Source organism: Schistocerca gregaria, chromosome 11 (genome assembly GCF_023897955.1).
Source record: "Schistocerca gregaria isolate iqSchGreg1 chromosome 11, iqSchGreg1.2, whole genome shotgun sequence".
NCBI classification, from domain to species: Eukaryota; Metazoa; Arthropoda; class Insecta; order Orthoptera; family Acrididae; genus Schistocerca; species Schistocerca gregaria.
Window position 1 is genome coordinate 105763044 of NC_064930.1, and position 21855 is coordinate 105784898.

Genomic DNA, 21855 nt, shown 5'->3' on the forward strand with positions numbered 1-21855 from the left:
AGAGGTGCGTACAACGGACGTAGCCGATCCTCGAGCTGTCGCGATGAGAGTAGCGGGTATCTTTAGCCGCGGCGCCGTACCACGCCTAACATGGCCGTCGTTATTAATTTGGGCGGATAAGCGTAGGCGCACTCGAAGAACGGTTTCGCGCTAAATGCGGTCGGCGAGTATAGAGTCCGCGCGGTTGGTTAACCGCCGAGGCGTCCGGAAGTTCGCGGCTGGGCGCGTCACGTCGCTTCTCCGTTCACTAGGGCGGCTGCGCCTGCAGCGGTGGAGCGTGGTATTTATAGACGGCGCCCGGTGGAGTGGGGGCACCCCGTCTCGCATTGTGCGCGCCGGCAGATTAGAGTAAGCGTTTGGGGGGGGGAGGGGGGGGAGGGAAGACCTCGTGGCGAGAGGGTAGAGGAGGGGAAAGGGGGGGGGCAGTGTTTTTTTTTTCGGGCAGCCGTCCCGCGCCGCATTTAACTCGCGGCAGCTGTGGTCAAAACAGACACGGCGCAGCAGACTCTGGCGGTACACCTGCTGCAGGTCCGTGCGGGGAGTGTAGCGTGTTAGTGTGTGTCACACCTGCGCCGAGGCAGCGGCTGGAGTCTCCAGAGCCCGCTGAAGACGAGCGAGTCATGGACGACGACGAACACCACCCGGAGCTGGAGAACATGGCGCGCTTGGTGAGTCGTCAACCTTTCCGTTCATTAACCCTTAACCCTTTCGTGAGCCGTGGGAAACGTGCTTCCCACTACAATGACCACGCTCCTAGTGAAACCTTCCCGACTCCACTATATCTCTTTTGTTATTACCCAACCTTACGTCATACAATAAACTGTGAAACCTTTCCTTAGGATTTCTATCTCTTGCTTAATAATAACAAATGAAATCTTCCCTTTGAAATTTATTCTCTTTCTTTATCTTCACATACAAATTTAATTGCTGCTTATTAAAAGTGATTTTCTGATTATTTCGACGAAACACAGAATGTGTCGTCGTCGTGGCCCTCAGTCGTTACCTGAAATAACCCAAAACTGTTCCTTATCTTTTTTACTGTTACTGGATCGCCATCTGACTGCTGCATCGAACTGCGATACTCCATTAGTTGCTGGTGGGCTTTCATAATAAGTGGCTCTGTCTATTACCAGAGCTGACGTTATTCTTTAATAGCATAGCTGACGTTGTTCTTTAATTAATTTCACTGGAATTACGTAATTCATAGTTAAACTTTTTCTCGACATCAATAAAATTTTGCAAAGTTTTACGTTGATCGTTTTTGGGATGGATTATAATTAGGAATGCAATATTGCTGGCAAAAGTTAATTATATTCTGAATGAAATGATTTTACAAACGTTGAAATGGGACTTACTTTTTAGAATAATCTTACACCTAGCAATGCGCAAACATACCTTCAGTAGTCTTGAGTTTCTCAAAAAAATAATTCAATAATATTAGTTCCTCTTATGATATTAGTTAGCTGACGTCTCTGTACATCTGTTTATAATCTCTTGTAAGTCATAGCTGGTGGCTGGCAGACACACCGCTCCTCTCAACCTCTCGCTTCAGACCTGCTACCGACTCGCTTCACTTCTCGCTTACTACTGACTTCCTACAAATGCCAAAGTGCGCTCTCTGGCGCCAACAATGCTTTCTGGTGCAGACAATCCCCGATACCATTACAAAATGTATCAATGAGCGGTCTTTCCCGCTCTTTTCTTAAAATGTATCCATACGCAGTTTCTCCCGCCCTTGTTAAAGTTATATCAACAATACTTTGGTGCAGATATTCCCTGCTACCACAATTATTTCCAACATGACAAATATTAATTATTCCTACTTAATCCTATTAATATAATATAAACATCTTTCATAAATTGTGGTTTGACAATACACAATAGAAATATGCACGTCTTACACTAGTCCTGTACGGTGCTACCACCTAGTGAACAGTGTAGGGTACTGTGATAACGTAGATTTTCGCGGTGTATCAAAAACTTTGAGGTTCACCGATGACATTGTAATTCTGTCAGAGACAGCAAAGGACTTGGAAGAGCAGTTGAACGGAATGGATAGTGTCTTGAAAGGAGGATATAAGATGAACATCAACAAAAGCAAAACGAGGATAATGGAATCTAGTCGAATTAAATGATGCTGAGGGAATTAGATTAGGAAATGAGACACTTAAAGTAGTAAAGGAGTTTTGCTATTTCGGGAATAAAATAACTGATGATGGTCGATGTACAGAGTTAAGTGTCAGGAAGTCATTTCTGAAAGTATTTGTATGGAGTGTAGCCATGTATGGAAGTGAAGCATGGACGATAAATTGTTTGGACAAGAAGAGAATAGAAGCTTTCGGAATGTGGTGCCACAGAAGAATGCTGAAGATTAGATGGGTAAATCACTAATGAGGAAGTATTGAACCGGATTGGGGAGAAGAAAAGTTTGTGGCACAACTTGACCAGAAGAAGGGATCGGTTTGTAGGACATGTTCTGAGGCATCAAGGGATCACGAATTTAGTATTGGAGGGCAATGTGGAGGGTAAAAATCGTAGAGGGAGACCAAGAGATGAATACACTAAGCAGATTCAGAAGGATGTAGGGTGCAGTAGGTACTGGAGATGAAGAAGCTTTCAGAGGATAGAGTAGCATGGAGAGCTGCATCAAACCAGTCTCAGGACTGAAGACCACAACAACAACAACATCAAATACTGATGATTTTCACAGGTTTGCAGCGGGTTCCATCCTCCTCACGACAACACGATATTTCGGCGGACCATCTGGCCGTCGTCTTCAGGTGATGATTGAGTGCACAATCACATTTTAACTGCGTTCATCCACGAATCAAATTTACGATGGAAATTGGGAAAAAAATATGGCATTTTACCTTGTTTGGATGTCTTAGTACATGAGAAAGAAAATGGGACTTTGGGACACAGTGTATACCGAAGATCTACGCATACGGACCACTACCTCCATGCCACAAGTTGTCATCAACGCTTTTGGGAGTTTTACGCACACTGGTCAAGAGGGCTTATGCTGCTTCGGATTCCAATAACTTGAAACAGGAGTTGGATCACCTTAAGGTTGTTTTCAGGCAGTATGGGTATTCTGATCTCCAAATTACTCGTGCTTTTCAATTTGGACCCCCCACGAGAACCAACGGTGGACACTCCCAAATCAGTTGCTTTTTTTACCCTTTGTGGGAAGTATTTCTTCGAAAATTTCAAGAATCCTCAGGAAGTATGATATTAAAAGCGTCCTTATGCCTCTGGCCAAAACTAGATCCCTTCTGGGATCGGTTAAAGATGATTTGGGACTGAGGAAGCCTGCGGTATACAAGATCCCCTGTGACTGCAGCAAGGCCTACACTGGGCAGACTGTTCGTACAGTTCAAGATCGGTGTGTGGAACATCAACGGCATACACGTCTGCTCCAGCCGGAAAAGTCAGCCATTGCTGTACACTTTCTTAATGAAGGGCACAATATGTCGTATAGTGAGACGCAAATTATTGTCTCAGCTTCCCATTACTCGGATTGCGTATTGAAAGAATCAATTGAAATACGTCTGTCTGATGATACTATTAATAGAGATAAAGGTTTTCCTTTAAGTAAGACGTGGAATCCTGTTTTATCACAGATAAAAAAACAACGGTCTGGTTTCCGACCGGCTGCATTTTAATTTTGCGATTCCTCGCTTTTGACAGTTTCCACCGCTGGCGCCGCTGCAATTCTTCGCCTCACAGAGGGCAGCTCTTCCGTTGCTCCCGCACGCGCAACGGCCAGTACCTGGGGTATAAAGGAGCCGCCGAATCTGAGGTCTCTTCAGTTCCGGCGTGATTGTGCACTCAATCTCACCTGAAGATGGCGGTCACATGGTCCGCCGAAATATCGTGCTGTCATCAGGACGATGGAACCCGGCTGCATACCCGTGAAAATCATCAGTATAGGGTACTACTTCCAATGGGAAGTTCCTGCCGTTTTTGCTGTACCTTCGCCCAGAGGCATCGTATAGTTGAGTGTTGCTCTGTAGAGGAGCCTTTCAGTGCTGTTTGCGTGACATTTTGTGATTTTCCCCCCCTCAAAGCTACAGTATAAGGTAAATACTTTTGATTTACCCAAATTTATGAAGGAAAACGAAAATTGGAAAGAGGAGAATTCCACTTTGAAACAAAAGGAGCCATTTATGCAATGAAATGGATGGATAACCGTCCAGTCACTTTCCTGTCCTCAATTCATGACCCATGAGAAATACCCACAGTGAAAAGGATGCTACTACCTAAGAGATTTCTTGTCCTGAAATTGTGGCAGAATACAACAAAATAATGGGTCGTGTCGATAAATTTGATCAATTACGAGAAAGGTATGTTATTGGCAGACGTTCTGTAAAATTGTGGCACAGAACATTTTATTTCCTGGTGGACGTTGCTGCAGTGAACAGTATTATCCTGTGGAAAATAAGTAAAAGAGAAAGTGGACAGCATGATACAGCTCACATACAGGATCCATCTAGCCATACAATTGATCGCTGGATTCTCATCCCAAAAAAGGGGTGGACAAAAACCTGACTTTCTGGCAAAAAGGGGTAAAGTACCTGAAGATTTTCGTCATGTGGCTGCAGGGGAGCATCAACCCATTTTAGGAGAAACCTACTGGACGTGCCGTCATTGTAGTGTCAAAGCTGCGGAAAAGAGCACTCGCTGTGTTTGTACATATTGTCAAATACCACTTTGCATAGACCCATGTTTCAGAAAATTTCATGGCAAGTAATTGTGAACAATCATTGTAACAAGAGAAGTAAATTTATCAAATAAATATGACATGTATTGAAAAAGTTGTTTTTGTCATTTAACTCCAAGGAAGGGCAGTGGGAAGAATACTTCCCACCTTGTTGTGTGACCTCACTTTCACAGTTGGAGCAAATTTGATATTCTGTATGATAAATACACCTATCTGTTAACTACTGTCTGCTCTCCAGGCATTAAAAAATAACTGCTCGTTAATTTTGCCCACGAAAGGGTTAACTCACGAGGTGTGGTCCCTCAGACTGCGCGAAAGTTTTCGAACTCGTTATTCTCCAAGGTCAGTTATGGCGGAATACTATAGGGTGATCAAAAAAATTCAGTATAAATTTGAAAACTGAATAAATCACAGAATAATGTAGATAGAGAGGTAGAAATTGACACATATGCTTCGAATGACATGGGGTTTTATTAGAACAAAAAAAAAATAAACGTTCAAAAATGTCCGACAGATGGCGCTTCATCTGATCAGAATAGCAGTAATTAGTATAACAAAGTAAGGCAAAGCAAAGATGATGTTCTTTACAGGAAATGCTCAATATGTCCACCATCATTCTTCAACAATACTGTAGTCGAGGAAAGATGTTGTGAACAGCACTGTAAAGCATGTCCGGAGTTATGGTGAGGCATTGGCGTCAGATGTTGTCTTTCAGCATCCCTAGAGATGTCGGTTGATCACGATACACTTGCGACTTCAGGTAACCCCAAAGCCAATAATCGCACGGACTGAGGTCTGGGGACCTGGGAGGCCAAGCATGACGAAAGTGCCGGCTAAGCAAACGATCATCACCACACGTTTCACGCATCTAGAAATATGGGGTCGAGCGCCTGGTTCTAATAAAACCCCATGTCATTCCAAAAATGTGTGTCAGTTTTTACCTCTCTATATACATTATTCCGTGGTTTATTAAGATTTCAAATTTATACTGACTTTTTGATCACCCGGTACTTTACTCCCCCTACCCTACTTAAATTGCCAACTCTACAATATTTTGTTCAAAAATGGCTCTGAACACTATGAGACATAACTTCTAAGGTCAGCAGTCCCCTGGAACTTAGAACTACTTAAACCTAACTAAGGACACCACACACATCCATGCCCGAGGCAGGATTCGAACCTGCGACCGCAGCGGTCTTGCGGTTCCAGACTGTATCGCCTAGAACCGCACAGTCACTCCGACCGGCAATATTTTGTTCTTGGTTGCATTATCGCCTTCTTTGCTCGTTACTAACACGTGGTACTGACATGTGTTGATATATCCTAGACTTCGGCTTGTGAACTATGTGCATGTTTCCTGCAGCAGAGCACAAAATGTGTTCACAGGAACGTGTCAGTTTCAACGATCCTTAGTTTTATTAAATTGTTAATTGGTGGGTGGGGAAGAGGTCAGTAATATACATAATTAAAAATAGATGAAAAAACAACGATTGTGCAGTAGAGAATGATCGCAGTTCTGTTAATGGAGAATCATTCACAGGACCTTTCAGTTTCTCCAATAAAATACTTAAAGTGTTAGTTAAAATCAAATGTGATCTGACTGGCGACAAGGAAAAACAAAGATCTCAGAATCCAATGTCGCGGCCGGCCAGTGTGGCCGAGCGGTTCTAGGCGCTACAGTCTGGAACCACGCGACCGCTACGGTCGCAGGTCCGAAACTTGCCTCGGGCATGGATGTGTGTGATGTCCTTAGGTTAGTTAGGTTTAAGTAGTTCTAAGTTCTAGGGGACTGATGAGCAAAGATGTTAAGTCCTATAGTGCTCGGAGCCATTTTGAAGGTTGAAAAGCGTGGTGCCAGCAGTCTCCCTGGCAGATTTGTTGCATTTCTGCCAAGAAACAATCGCAGTCCTTGGTTTGCTGTCCCCACAACAATATCTATGTAATCATTTCAACTTATTCGTAATGGGGATTCTTAAATATGTAGTTGAATATATAGCCTTTAGATCTGTGTGATTTATCATTTACCCGAAATTTAGTCGATTCCATTTGGTAATCCTGTGGCTGAGTTCTCACTTTTCATAATTTAGTCAACTTCCATTTTCCGCACCATAGAGGTGTTGATGTTGTAGTCTACAATCCAGAGACAGGTTTGATGCAGCTCTCCATGCTACTCTATCCTGTGCAAGCTTCTTCATCTCCGAGTAACTACTGCAACCTACATCCTTCTGAACCTGCTTAGTTTATTTATCTCGTGGTCTCTCTCTATGATTTTTACCCTCCACACTTCCATCTAGAACTAAACTGGTGATCCCGTGATTCCTCAGAGCGTGTCGTACCAACCGATTCCTTCTTCTAGTCAAGTTGTGACACAAATTCCTCTTATCCCCAAATCTATTGAGTACCTCCTCGTTAGCTGCATGATCTACCCATCTTCAGCATTTTTCTGTAGCACCACATTTCTAAAGCTTCTATTCTCTTCTTGTCTAAACTATTTATCGTCCATGTTTCACTTCCATAAATGGCTACACTCCGCACAAATATATTCAGAAAGGACTTCCTGATACTTTATACTCGATGTTAACAAATTTCTCTTATTCAGAAACTCTTTCATTACCATACCCAGTCTACGTTTTATGTTCTCCCTACTTCGACCATCATCAGCTATTGTACTCCACAAATAGCAAAACTCATCTACTGCTTTAAGTGTGTCATTTCCTAATCAAATTTCCTCAGCATCACTCGACTTAATCCGACTACATTCCATTATCCTAGTTTTACTCCTGTTGATGTTCATCTTTTAGCCTCCTTTCAAGACACTGTCCATTCCGTTCAACTACTCTTCCAAGTCCTGTGCTGTCTCTGACAGAATTACAATGTCATCGTCGAACCTCAAAGTTTTTATTTCTTCTCCATAGATTTTAATTTCTAATCCAAATTTTTCTTTTGTTTCCTTTACTGCTTGCTCAGTATACAGACTGAATAACATCGGGGATAGGCTACAACCACTGCCTCCCTTTCATACCCCTCGACTCATAACTGCCATGTGGTTGCTGTACAAATTATAAATAGCCTTTCACTCCCTGTATTTTATCCCTGCCACCTTCAGAATTTGAAAGAGAATATTCTAGTTAACATTGTCAAAAGCTTTCTCTAAGTCTACAAATCTCAGAAACGTAGGTGTGCCTTTCCTTAATCCATCTTTCAAGGTAAGTAGGGTCCGTATTGCCTTGTGTGTTCCAACATTTCTGTGGAATCCAAACTGATCTTCCCCAAGGTTGGCTTCTACCAGTTTTTCCATTCGTCTGTAAAGAATTCGTGTTACTATTTTGCAGCCATGACTTATTAGACTGATAGTCTGGTTATTTTCACACCTATCAAACCTGCTTTCTTCGGGATTGGAATTATTATATTCTTCTTGACGTCTGAGGGTATTTCGCCTGTGTCATACATCTTGCTCACCAGATGGTAGATTTTTGCCATGGGACGCTCTCCCAAGGCTATCAATAGTTCTAATGGAATGTTGTCTTCTCCTGGGGCCTTGTTTCGACATAGGTCTTTAAGTGCTCTGTCAAATTCTTCACGCAGAATCAAACCTCCAATTTCATCTTCATCCACGTCCTCTTCCATTTCCATAATATTGCCCTCGAGTACATCGCCTTTGTATAAACTGTCTATATACTCCTTCAATCTTTCTGCCTACCCTTTTTTGCTTAGGACATGTTTTCCATCTGAGCTCTATATATTCATACAGGTGGTTCTCTTTTCTCCAAACGTCTCTTTAATTTTCCTGTAGGCAGTATCTATCTTACCCATAGTGATATATGCCTCTACGTCCTTGCAATTGTCCTCTAGTCATCCCTGCTTAGCCATTTTGCACGTCCCGTCGATCTCATTTTTGAGGTACATTGTCTACATCACTTTTGAATTCATTTAGTTGCTCTGATGGCTTTATGAGATGGTAAGGGACTATACGGACTGCAAATAATCTAAGAGGGCTGCTCATACTGTCTTCTATATCGTTTATGTAGATCAGGAAGAGCAGATGGACTATAACACTTCAAAGGGGAACGCCAGATATTACTTATGTCCAACGCTAAGGCCCTCCGTCAATCATTACGGACTCTGCCCCTTCTGACAGGAAATCACGAATCCAATGGCTCAACCAGGATGGTGTTCCATAGCCAATCAATTTGATAAGAAGTCGGTTGTGAGAAACGGTGTATGAAGCCTTCTAGAAATCTAGAAATACGGAATCCCCTCTCGATAGCGCTTATTACTTCGTGGGGATGAAAAGCTAGTTGCGTTTCACAAGAATCACATTTTCCGAATTCATGTTGACTGTTTGTCAATAAGTCTTTTTATGCTAGGTAATTCAGAGTGCTCGAGCACAGTATGGGTTCCAAAATCCCAAAGCAAGTCGGCGTTAGCGATATGGGTGTAGTTTGCCGGATTGCTCCTATTTACTTTCTTGGGTATTGGTATGACCTGTGCAACTTTCCAGTCTTCCAGTGCGGATCTTTCGACGAGCTAGCGGTTGTTCGTGACTACTATGAACGGAGCTATTATATCAGCATACTCTGAGGTAGACATGTTGTTGTACAGTAAGGACCAAAAGCTTTGCATTTATTAACTGATGGAACCTGGTATTTTACACCTATCGACTTCTGTTCTTCATGTGGGCAGTTTTTCTTGATTCATATTCTGAGATAATTACTTCGTCTTCTTTGATGCAGGAATTACAAAACTCTATTTTTTGTAACTCTGCTTTAGTGACATCACCAATATTATCACACACAGTAAAAGTGAAACGTCCCCTTAGAAAAATTTATTGAATTACTGTGCTGGTAAACCGCTTATGTTATTTGTTTTTCAAACAGCTGAGCAGAACTGAACGTACGTAGACATTTCTCTCTTTACTTATTCTGATCAACACTAAACTGACACACAATATTGTTAGCGCAACGCAATCTGACTTTCAATAATCCCTACTAAAGAATGGCCCTGACTAACATTAACCTATACCTTTCATGAATCACTTACCTCACAAAAATCTTCATTACTGCAATACAGCGAGCGCCAATACTGCCAGCTAAATAAAAGATTCAAACTACTGAAGGCACTAACTACTGATAGGCATAGTTAGCAAATGAAAGATTTTGATAGAGAACAAACAATGTATTAACCTTAATAGTGTTCAGTAGTCATAATATAAATATATCAGTTCATGACATCCAGCCTTACAAATTTACTGTCTCTGGTGGACACACGTCCAGATCGTCCGCTCTCAAAACTCCGCCACCTCTCTCCCCACATCCACCACTGCTGGCGGCTCACCTCCAACTGCTCAACACTACAATAGCGAATATTCCAACAATGCAAACCAGCCACAGCCTTCACACAGCACAGTCAGTGATTTTTATACAGAGCGCTACGTGGCGTTGCCAACATAAAAACCTAAACAGCCCACTTACAAAAGTATTTTTTGCCCACTTTGCCGCTGGCAGGGGCGGATCCTGGATCTCGGTCAGGGGGGGGGGGCAATTTTTTTGGTACCTGCCTCCCAGAAAATTAATTCCAAATAAAACCATTAATAGTCTATACGCGCGCGCTGTGTGTTTAATGAAATAATTTACTGTATTACCTAAAAAATACTCTTCAAATACGACACGTGCACTTGAAAAATTCTGTGTTTGTCTGCTAGTGTAAAATAATCTATAAAAATGTTAATGTTCATTTGTTTACATTCTTAAATCTACGAAATTAGTTCACCAATTGCTTTCATTTGACAGAATGTTGCCATCGAGCTCGCGCATGTGTTTATACGCAGCAATGACGATACGACTGCGAAAAGTTATAATAGGGTATTTGACCGTGTTCAGGAAATCATCTTATATTGTTAATTACGTCATTTTATGCTCATAATAAACTGTTTTTCCTCATGAATGTAAATATTAACACTAAGAAATTTCTTTCTTTCTTCTTGTAAAAAAAATAAGAAATAAAATAAAAATGCAAAAGTATAAATAAAATGAAATTTAATATTAAATATGTATATTCACAATACTACTCTTAAATATTAAATTCTTATATCCATCTACGACCACTTTTTGAAAATCTTGTAATTACTTTTTCTACGTCTATAGGAATCTGGTAATGAATATGCATAAGTGCAAGACCAAGGAGGCGGTTTCTTTCATCGATGTTCTTATATAAGTTTCAGGTGAGGCAAGTAAAACATACTAGATAGGCCGACGTAATGAGCACCTAAAGCAGTCGCAAAAAAAGATCGGTCACGCACCAGGGAGGGGGGAGGGCAGTTGCCCCCTTTGCCTCCCCCCCTTCCCCCCCCCCCCGACTTGGATCCGCCCCTGACCGCAAGTATACTTTACATACGACCGCATTCTCTTCGGATTTTTTGTCAGATTTCGAAACAAAGTCATCTCGTGGAAAATATTAAAAGCATCTGGGATTGAACTTCGCTCTAGATTCCGAGCGTCTGTAAAAGTAACCTGTGGGAATCTGCGCTCTTTCAATTTCGGCATGCTTTCGTTGCTTCTGCAACAGTGCTCTGACCTGTTTTGTGTACCATGGGGGATCGGTACCCCGTCCTCTTAATTTATGTGGTATATATACTGAAGGCCCAAAGAAACTGGTACTCCTGCCTAATATCGTGAAGGGCCCTCGCGAGCACGCAAAAGTGCCGTAAGACGACGTGGCGTGGACTCGAATAACGTCTGAAGAAGTGCTGGAGGGAACTGACACCATGAATCCTGCAGCGCTGTCCATAAATCCGTAAGAATACGAGGGGGTGGAGATTTCTTATCAACAGCACGTTGCAAGGTATTCCATATATGCTCAGTATGTTCGTGTCTGGGGAGTTTGGTGCCCAGCGGAAGTGTTTAAACTCAAGAGTCTTCATGGACCCATTCTCTAGCAATTCTGGACGTGTGGCGTGTCGCATTGTCCTGCTGAATTTGCCCAAATCCGTCGGAATGCATGATGGACATGAATGGATGCTTACTTACGTGTCACCTGTCAGAGTGGCATCTAGATTTATCAGGGGTCCCATATCACTCCGACTGCACACGCCCCACAACATTACAGAGCCTCCACCAGCTTGAACAGTCCCCTGCCGACATGTGGGTTCCATTGATTCGTGAGGCTGTCTCCATACCTGTACACGTCCATTCGCTCGTTACAATTTGAAACGAGACTCGTCCGACCAGGCAGCATGTTTCCAATCATCAACAGTCCAATGTCGGTGTTGACGGGCCCAGGCGAGGCGCAAAGATTTGTGTCTCGCAGTCATCAACGGTACACGAGTGGACCTTCGGCTGCCAAAGCCTATAGCGATGATGCTCCGTTGAGTGGTTCGCTCGCTGACACTTGTCGATGCATTGAAATCTGCACAAATTTGCGGAAGGGTTGTACTTCTGTCACGTTGAAAGATCCTCTCCAGACGTCGTTGGTGCCGTTCTTGCAGGATCTTTTTTCGGCCGCAGCGATGTCGGAGATTTGAAGTTTTACCCGATTCCTGATATTCACGGTACACTCGTGAAATGGTGGTACGCGAAAATCCCCGCTTCATCACTACCTCGGAGATTCTGTGTCCCATGGCCCGTGAGCCGACTATAACACCACTTTCAGACTCGGTTAAATCTTGATAAACCGCCACTGTAGCAACAGTAATTGATGTAACAACTGCCCCAGAAAGTTGCTATCTTACAGTATACAGACGTTGCCGACCACACCGCCGTATTCTGCCTGTGTACATGTCTCTGTACTTGAATATTCATTACTATATTAATTTTTTGGGCGCTTCCGTGTGTCTCAACTGCGGTCGGTACTGTTTCTTCGATTTTAAACCGCATTTGGTCTATGCTTAACAGTAGGTTTGGAAGGAGTGGAGACTGTCTCTTAGGAATGTGTCAAGCGCTCTTTTATCTGTTTTTTTTAAAATATATGTATTGTGAAACTTGCTGGCAGATTAAAACTGTGTGCCGGACTCAGACTCGAACTCATGACCTTTGACTTTCGTGGGCAAGTGCTCTGTGCTTCTGTGAAGTTTGGAAGGTAGGAGACGAGGTACTGACAGAATTCAATCTGTGAGGACGGATCGTGAGTCGTCCTTGGGTAGCTCAGATGGTAGAGTACTTGCCCGCGAAAGGCAAAGGTCCCGAGTTTGAGTCTCTGTCTGGCACACAGTTTTAATCTGCCAGGAAGTTTCATATCAGCGCACACTCCGCTGCAGAGTGAAAATCTCATTCTGGAAACATCCCCCAGGCAGTGGCTAAGCCATGTCTCCACAATGTCCTTTCTTTCAGGAGCGCTAGTTCTGCAAGGTTCGCAGAAGAGCTTCTGTGAAGTTTAGAAGGTAGGAGACGAGGTGCTGGCAGAAGTAAAGCTGTGAAGACGGGTTGTGGGTCGTGCTTGGGTAGCTCAGATGGTAGAGCACTTGCCCGCGAAAGGCAAAGGTCCCGAGTTCGAGTCTCGGTCTGGCACACAGTTTTAATCTGCCAGGAAGTTTCATATCAACGCACACTCCGCTGCAGAGTGAAAATCTCATTCTGGATATGTATTTAGCTTTTATTTTTATGTGTTTGGATGTTACAGTTTTCAGTGTAGATGCAAAAACCTTCCCGTCACGAATCTCTGTATCCTCATGGTGTTCCGTGTTTGTTCATGATTATCTGTTTCTAAGATGTGACGTATGTTTTTGCAACCAGTTACACTTCGAGAGGGTTCCTCAACAAGCTGTTCAAACTAATTTTATGAGAAGACATTCAGTACGATCCAGTCTCTTCTGTACCTAAGGTCCATCGCCGTTCCCTTTGGAACCCTACGTAATTCGGTGCTCTCCGATACGCACGATCGAACAGCGGAGGAATGGTACTCAAGCGTCAACTTTAGGTTACAATATCTCCGGATGTAATTGACATTTTACAATGCAACAAACGGCACTGATTACGCATTTGTTTATATGTTCAGATGTGCTAACAAAACTAACGTGGTTCCATTTCAAAAACGTAGGTTTGTGTTAAAAACATACTTCCGTACATTTTTTTATGGTTTGCATTAAACAATTACACTAGCCCCTCTCCTCACGTTCGGTCTGTGGAATCGGTTCGTCAGCATTTGATGTGGTTTACGAAATATGTCCAGCGGTAATGTTAGGTGACTCACCATATATATATATATATATAAGTTCATTTAAAACATAAGGAACAAGCAGGCATTCATTATATATATATATATATATATATATATATATATATATATATATATATATAGAGAGAGAGAGAGAGAGAGAGAGAGAGGTAGCCATCAGTTCTCTTACACCACGAATACGTCTCCTGTGCCAACCTCTTCATCTCAGAGTAGCACTTGCAACGTACGTCCTTATCTGCTGGTTGTATTCCAATCTCTTATCTTCCTCTACAGTTTTTGCCGTCTACAGCTCCCTCTAATACCATGGAAGCCATTCCCTCATGTCTTAGCAGATGTCCTATCATCCTGTCCCTTCTCCTTGGCAGTGTTTCCCACGTATTCCTTTCCTCTCCGATTCTGTGCAGAACCTACGCATTTATCAGTCCACCTAACTTTCAACATTTGTCTGTAACACCACATCTCAAATCCCGGTATTCTCTTCTGTTCCGGTTTTGCACAGCCATAGAATGCTGTCCTGCATACGTACATCCTTCTTCCTCTAATTAAGGCCTTTGTTTGACACTAGTAGACTTCTCCTGACCAGGAATCCCCTTTTTTGCCCGTTCTAGTCTGCTTTTGATCTTCTCCTTGCTCCATTCCGCATTTTGCTGTCTAGGTAATACAGTTTCTCTACTTCGTCTACTTCGTGACCATAAATACTGATGTCCTCGCTGTTCTTAATTCTGCTACTTCTTATTAGTATCGACTTTCTCCGATTTACTCTCCATCCATATTCTGTACTCTTTAGACTGTCCATTTCATTCAGCAGATCATGTAATTCTTCTTCACTTTCACTCAGGATAGCAATGTCATCAGCAAATCGGATCATTGATATCCGTTCACCTTGAATTTCAGTTCCACTCATGGACGACGGTTCAATCCCGCATCCGGTCATCCTGATTTAGGTTTTCCGTGATCTCCCTAAATCGCTCCAGGTAAATGCTGGGATGGTTCTGTTGAAAGGGCACGGCCGACTTCCTTCCCTGTCCTTCCCTAATCCGATGAGACCGATGACCTCGCTCTCTGGCCTTCTCCCCAAAACAACCCAATCCACTCCTGAGTCTTTTATTTCCATCACTGTTTCTTCGATGTACAGATTGAACAGTAGGGACGAAAGCCTGCATCCCTGTCTTACACCCTTTTTAATCCGAGCACTTTGTTCTTGGTCGCCCACTCCTATTATCCCCTCTTGGCTCTTGTACATATAGTATATTCCCCGTCTCTCCCTACACATTACCCCCTATTTTTCTCAGAATTTCTAACATCTTGCACCATTTTGCATTGACGAGCGCCTTTTCCAGGTAGACAAATCCTGAGGTTCCAGAATTCAGACTCTGCATTTGCTGAGCATGTACTGAGTGAGGGTCACAGCTACCAGCCAGTGTCCCATGTACTTCACTTAGCAAACAAAAGCCATACCCAAACTGCTGGAAGCCCTGGAAGTTAACAAACATTTTTGCTCACACTCCAGATCTCATCCTAAATGACCAGACACAGCTCAACACTTCCCCTCTTCTAAACTTCATATAACCATATTTGTTGTTCATTACTTCCCACACTCTCTCTTCCTACATATTCCCATTTACCTGTATGCATTAAGTTGTTTTGTTTTGTTGAAGTTATCTTTGTATTCCACATAGACTGTAGTTTCAATAGTTAAAGCCTTCTTTTAACTGGTATTTGTATTACTGTCTATGTTTAACACCCCTTGTAGTTGTCTCAAATACTGTTCATATTTTACTTTGCTCATTTTTTTTAATGAAAACAGTTGCACAGGCACTGCTTTGATTATAATGTTAATGTTAAAATGCACTACCACCACACTCTTAGACTGTAGGTTCCCTCAAACACCTCCATTTTCCTGCTTTCATCTATTTCTGTTTATCTTATTGATATTGTTTAATTTCCTTACTCTGTATTTACATTGATAACTGGCTCTTCTTTTAATTTGTTGTGTAAGAAGCCTTGTCTAGTACTAATGTTGTTTTATTTTATTAGTTTTGCTTATTAATAGAAACTGTTATGTAGGCATGCTATTTCTATTTTGTGCTAAAGGTTTTCCTATCTACTCCATTGTTATTCATGTACAGTTCAGTTTTTACTTTTTCATTGAAAAGATATTACTGTATGTTTCGACATCAGTCTAGATGTGTTACTTCTCTTCAAATGTTGTCTCTTAACATTTAACTTCTTTGGTGATAATACTCAGTAAATGTCTGAAGATGGCCGGCCACGGTGGTCTAGCGGTTCTAGGCGCTCAGTCCGGAGCCGCGCGACTGCTACGGTCGCAGGTTTGAATCCTGCCTCGGGCATGGGTGTGTGTGATGTCCTTAGGTTAGTTAGGTTTAAGTAGTTCTAAGTTCTAGGGGACTGATGACCATAGATGTTAAGTCCCATAGTGCTCAGAGCCATTTGAACCATTTTTTTTGGTCTGAAGATGGCCTTGTAAGCCGAAAACCGGTTTACAGTGTTGTTGTTGTCGTATTCAGTCCTGAGACTGGTTTGATGCAGCTCTCCATGCTACTCTATCCTGTTCAAGCTTCTTCATCTCCCAGTACCTACTGCAACCTATATCCTTCTGAATCTGCTTAGTGTATTCATCTCTTGGTCTCCCTCTACGATTTTTACCCTCCACGCTGCCCTCCAATACTAAATTGGTGATCCCTTGATGCCTCAGAACATGTCCTACCAACCGATCCCTTCTTCTGGTCAAGTTGTGCCACAAACTTCTCTTCTCCCCAATCCTATTCAATACTTCCTCATTAGTTATGTGATCTACCCATCTAATGTTCAGCATTCTTCTGTAGCAGCACATTTCGAAAGCTTCTACTCTCTTCTTGTCTAAACTATTTATCGTCCATGTTTCACTTCCATACATGGCTTCACTCCATACAAATACTTTCAGAAACGACTTCCTGACTCTTAAATCTATACCCGATGTTGATGAATTTCTCTTTTTAAAAAGCAAACTGGTGCTTTTCATTTATTATAATGTTGTTCTACCAAGAACCGACGGAAGATTCTGTTAATATGAAATCCTATGAACGTTTTGGGAGCATATACGAAGTTCAAACGTAAGATATTTGAAAACATTTATCAGGGTACGTGATCAGATCGGATTAAATTCAGTTTGGACGAATTATTTAGGATTTTTTTTTAGTATTCTTAGTCAGACAGCCGTAATGGACGCTGCGCCACTGCTTGACAGTGGTTTGCTGAGAACAGATGTAACTGTAGAAATGCAGGAAGCATTCTCCGACTCTGGCGCCTCGCTATATCGTACGTGATTGAGCACAGAGATGCCTGGCTGACCGACGTAACGTTAGCGACAGCCCCGGATGGTGCACAAGTCCCGCCCATTCATCCCCTCCACACCAATCCATATGCTAAGCTCTGCCCATGGTCTGCCGCATGTTCCAACATCACAGATATGCCAGTCATAACAACGGAGAAAATTAGCAGTTAGTACGAAATACAGTTTTTACAGTACCATTGTGAAAAGAATTAGAAATATGTTCATTGAAGATGCGAGTTGAAAAATCATCAATAAGAATGAAAAATAAAAATGGTATCCACACTGTCTTTTTTATTTCATGAGCTTTCATCTGCACTGTATCAAAAAATCGGATATTTGTTACGTGCAGTGAACGCAAATTTCCGTCACCTCGTGTAGTGTAAGAAATTCTGTTGGGAAATATTAATTGGTAGTATTGCCAAGGATGCTCTCCATTATCTCGATTGTCTAAAGTCAATGTTGTCCGTAAGCAAGGCAAAGTCGATGTCTCGGTTTGTTTCTGATTACCTCATTAAGACTAAAGAAGATAAGAGTGGGATAATGTAGAAATGCATAATGCAAGCAGTCAGATATTTTTATACAGTTACATTCTTCATTAATATTTGCCTGTGTAATGGGTGAATTTTTACTTGTGAACTCTTATGACTGCTTGCTTATAGCAGACACAAGATTACTTTGAGTTCTTCTTCAGTGTTTGAGAGCTTTAGAGGTGCCTATTGTTAAACATATGTACATAATTTCGTCAGTGTCATTCCATCTTATCGTACTCTAATGTCTGTTAGGCATCAGTTTTGACAGCAGTTGGCCACAACAGTCAAGATTAGGTACCTTGTGTATGATAACTTTATTGAGAGTGCATATCTATGTTTCATTTTGACAGTATTGCACAAACTGCCCAGAAGTACTAACAGCACAACAGGGCTAGTATGAACAACCGCGGTAGTAAAACAAAAAACGACGAACAGAAACAGCGACAAAGATAATACCGATGCGCTCTTGGTTGATGTGGCGAGGGGGGGGGGGCTAGGTGTGGAGGGGGGGTAAATGGGCGGGGCTTGTGCATATGTCCGGGGCTGTCGCTAGCGTTTCCTGGCTCACCGCAGGGACCGGTGGAGTCACCTCGGCGCTGCTCAAAGGGAAGCTCGTGCAACAGGTGTCCCGCGCACGTGTCCGTCACGCTTTCACAGCGTCAGCTGCAAGCGGCGACTAGGCCAAAACAACCACGGCGAGGTTGAACGCCACCTGCTGGTGCTAGCGGGCGCGTGACAGGGCAAGCAAAGAATGTAAGCGGAAGAGAGGCGAATCGGCAGTCATAATAGCGAAGATAAGGGCCTAAGGTTGCCGTATCTAGCTGGCACGTCGTCGCTACACTCTGAGCCGGGGGAGGTTATAGATGTGAAGTAAAAAATTTATTTAATAGAATTATTTTTTACTTAGAACACAATTATGTGGAAGTTGTTGCGGCGTTCGATACAGTTTCCCACAGTCGTTTAATGAACAAAGTGAGAGCATATGGACTATCAGACCAATTGTGTGATTGGATTGAAGAGTTCCTAGATAACAGAACGCAGCATGTCATTCTCAATGTAGAGAAGTCTTCTGAAGTAAGAGTGATTTCAGGTGTGCCGCAGGGGAGTGTCGTAGGGCCTTTGCTATTCACAATATACATAAATGACCTGGTGGATGACATCGGAAGTTTACTGAGGCTTTTTGCGTATGATGCTGTGGTATAACGAGAGGTTGTAACAATGGAAAATTGTACTGAAATGCAAGAGGATCTGCAGCGAATTGACGCATGGTGCAGGGAATGGCAATTGATTCTCAATGTAGACAAGTGTAATGTGCTGCGAATAAATAGAAAGATAAATCCCTTATCATTTAGCTACAAAATAGCAGGTCAGCAACTGGAAGCAGTTAATTCCATAAATTATCTGGGAGTACTCATTAGGAGGGATTTCAAATGGAATGATCATATAAAGTTGATCGTCAGTAAAGCAGATGCCAGACTGAGATTCATTGGAAGAATCCTAAGGAAACGCAATCCGAAAACAAAGGAAGTAGGTTACAGTACGCTTGTTTGCCCACTGCTCGAATACTGCTCAGCAGTGTAGGATCCATACCAGATAGGGTTGATAGAAGAGATAGGGAAGATCCAACGGAGAGCAGCGCGCTTCGTTACAGGATCATTTAGTAATCGCGAAAGCGTTACGGAGATGATAGATAAACTCCAGTGAAAGACTCTGCAGGAGAGACGCTCAGTAGCTCGGTACGGGCTTTTGTTGAAGTTTCGAGAACATACCCTCACTGAAGGGTCAAGCAGTATATTGCTCCCTCCTACGTATATCTCGCGAAGAAACCGTGAGGATAAAATCAGAGAGATAAGAGCCCAGACAGAAGCATACCGACAATCCTTCTTTCCAAGAACAATACGAGACTGGAATAGAAGGGAGAAGCGATAGAGGTAATCAAGGTACCCTCCGCCACACACCGTCAGATGGCTTGCGGACTGTGAATGTAGATGTAGATTTAGAAGTAGTTGTTACTCCATATTTTTCGGTAAATTTCACCTTATTCAGCAAGTGTCTTTTCCCTTTTACGTGTTTATACACTGAAGCGCCAAAGAAACTGGTATAGGCATGCGTATTCAAATACAGGTAAATACAAACGGTCAGAATACGGCACTGTGGTCGGTGACCACAAGTTTCTGGCGCCGTTGTTAGATCGATTACTACTGCGATGGTGGCAGGTTGTCAAGAATTAAGTGAATTGGAACGTGGTGTTATAAGTCAGCACACGAGCGATGGGTCACAGCATCTCCGAGGTAACTATGAAGTAGGGGTTTTCGAGTACGAACAATTCAAGAGCGTACCGTGAATATCAGGAATCCGGTAAAATATCAAATCTCCGTGATGACTGCGGCTGGAAAAAAGTTTCTGCGATAACGTGACCAACAATAACTGAAGAGAATCGTTAAACGTGATAGAGGTGCAACCCTTCCCTAAATTGCTGCATATTTCGATGCTGGGCCATCAACAAGTGTCAGCGTGCGAACCATTCGACGAAACATCATCGAAATGAAATAACTTCCGGGAATTCAGCCAGGTAACACTTTCAGCGACCGCCGATATTTCGGCGGGAGAACACGCCGCCATTTTCAAGGCAAACTGCAGCGGATAGGCGGCGTACGTGCTAATTTAAAACCTCGGACTGAAGCAGGAAAGATAACACACACACTGAACGCTAGTGCCACCAAAGATGGTCAAAGTCAGAGGATATCGATAGTGAGAGTATGAATTCGCAGGCGACGTAGCGTTGACTCTGTCCCTCTGTTTTCTGACAAGGGAGGGAGCCGGACTCCAGAGTTTAAACAAAAACCTCCATCCCTGTTTACGAGGTTGCTCGCTAATCTAATCTCAACTGCCTCCCTAATAACACTGTCCCAATAGCTGGACGTGCATGCCAGTACCTCAATGTTGTTGTATAACATGGGGTGACCAGTATCCAAGCAATGTTCGGCAATAGCAGATCTACTTGGCTGCTGTGATCGTGTGTGCCGTTTATGCTCAGTACATTGGTCCTCCACGGTCTGATAGTTTGACCAAAGTATGCCATGCCGCAGTTACAAGGAATACGATGTACACCCGGCTTACGCAGTCTAAGATCATCCTCTAATTTTAGATTGCGGTAGGAAAACACATTTCCGTAAAATACGACCGATCTTGTCGGATGTGTTTCCTATGTAAAGCAAAAAGGCAGTAGGCTTAGGTGTCGACTCAGAATTATCATCAATCACTCGATGTACAGTTGGTCGAGAGCGCAACGCACGATCTGCCTTTCACTATAACCATTTTGACGAAATGTAACTTCAAGGTGGGACAGCTCAGCTGGCAAAGTCTCAGCGTCAGAAATGACATGTGCCCTGTGTACCAAGGTGCGAAGTACCCCTTCAAACTGAGCCGGATGCTGACAACTATTAGCTTGTAAGTACGAGTCGATGTGAGTACGTTTCCTGTACACTGCATGTGGCAATGATCCATCATCCTTCCTCCTAACCAAGACGTCAAGAAAGGGAATGCAACCATCCTCTTCCACCTCCATCTTAAAACGAATGTTCGGCTGGGTCGTGTTCAGATGTTCTAGAAAGGCATTCAAATTCTCCCTACCGTGAGGCCAAACAACGAAGGTATCGTCAACGTATCTAAAGAAACAGGCGGGTTTCAAAGCCACCGACTCCTGTGCACGCTCCTCGAAGTCTTCTATAAACAAATTTACGATCACAGGAGACAACGGACTATCCATCGCAACTCCATCTATCTGCTCGTAATTGTTTTTTTTTTTTTGTCATCAATCTACTGACTGGTTTGATGCGGCCCGCCACGAATTCCTCCCCTGTGCTAACCTCTTCATCTCAGAGTAGCACCTGCAACCTACGTCCTCAATTATTTGCTTGACGTATTCCAATCTCTGTCTTCCTCTACACTTTTTGCCCTCTACAGCTCCCTCTATTACCATGGAAGTCATTCCCTCATGTCTTAGCAGATCTCCTAGCATCCTGTCTCTTCCCCGTATCAGTGTTTTCTATTCCTTTCCTCTCCGATTCTGCGTAGCACCTCCTCATTCCATACCTTAT

General features: G+C 42.9%; 1 protein-coding gene across 1 annotated transcript in view; it reads left to right on the forward strand.

Annotated features, from left to right (window-relative positions):
• The first annotated feature begins 475 nt into the window (after positions 1-475).
• Positions 476-21855, forward strand: part of LOC126295140 (actin-binding Rho-activating protein-like) — a 184930-nt gene continuing 163550 nt past the window's right edge. Inside the window, exon 1 of the mRNA XM_049987421.1 lies at positions 476-668. Within this exon, the coding sequence (XP_049843378.1) occupies positions 621-668 (48 nt within the window). The 5' untranslated portion in view covers positions 476-620. The remainder of the gene's footprint in view (positions 669-21855) is intronic.